This window comes from Lottia gigantea (assembly GCF_000327385.1).
Source record: "Lottia gigantea unplaced genomic scaffold LOTGIsca_7354, whole genome shotgun sequence".
Lineage (NCBI taxonomy): Eukaryota > Metazoa > Mollusca > Gastropoda > Lottiidae > Lottia > Lottia gigantea.
In genome coordinates, this window is record NW_008710466.1 from 7,700 (window position 1) to 8,495 (window position 796).

Consider the following 796-nt stretch of genomic DNA (forward strand, 5'->3'; position numbering starts at 1 on the left):
GGACGTCTTCCTTAATCCAGAACGAAGGTGGGTGGAGCAAAGACGATCAGATACCGTCGTAGTACCGACGGTAAACGCTGCCGACCGGGCCGCGGACGAGGCTCGAGAACAGCGGTTATGGACCCGTCCGTGGCGGCTTCGGGCAACCTGAGAGTTTACGGGTTCCGGGGGTAGTATGGTCGCAAGGCTGAAACTTGAAGGAATTGACGGAAGGGCACCACAAGGAGTGGAGCCTGCGGCTTAATTTGACTCAACACGGGGCAACTTACCCGGTCCGGACATCGTCAGGATTGACAGACGCTCGTGCAGTTCTTTCTCGATTCGATGGGTGGTGGTGCATGGCCGTTCGTGGCTGGTGAAGTGAAAAGTCTGGTTTATTCCGCTAACGGGCGAGGCCTCGCCCTTAACTAGTCGGCTCGTGGTTCTCGAATCGTAGTCTCCCTTCGGGGAGCAGGGAGAACATCGGGCGAGTCGCAGCGATCGTCGCTACTTCTTAGGGGGATCCCGAGCAAGCTTAAGCTAGGTGAGAGAGATCAATAACAGGTCAGTGATGCCCTTAGATGTCCGGGGCCGCACGCGCGCTACACTGAAGACGAAAGCGCGAGTGCCTACGGTCTTGGTTTGGTCAGGCCGGGAACCCGCCCCGAGAGGGGAGGTTGGGGCTGTTCCTTCACGGGGGCAGTCTCGCCTACTGCGGGTTAACCGTGCCAATCGTCTTCGTGCTGGGGATCGGGGCTTGCAACTCAGCCCCGGAACGAGGAATTCCGAGTAGGCGTCCGTCATCAGCTGCGCCGAT

At 59.0% G+C, this 796-nt stretch overlaps 1 protein-coding gene across 1 annotated transcript; it reads left to right on the plus strand.

Moving 5' to 3' along the window:
- Positions 1 to 44: 44 nt before the first annotated feature.
- LOTGIDRAFT_202933 (hypothetical protein) lies at positions 45 to 764 on the plus strand (the record flags this gene model as incomplete). The annotated part of the gene is made up of 1 exon (XM_009066170.1): positions 45 to 764. A coding segment is annotated over exon 1 (213 nt), but the record flags the coding sequence as incomplete, so codon positions are not given.
- Between the last annotated feature and the right edge of the window lie 32 nt (positions 765 to 796).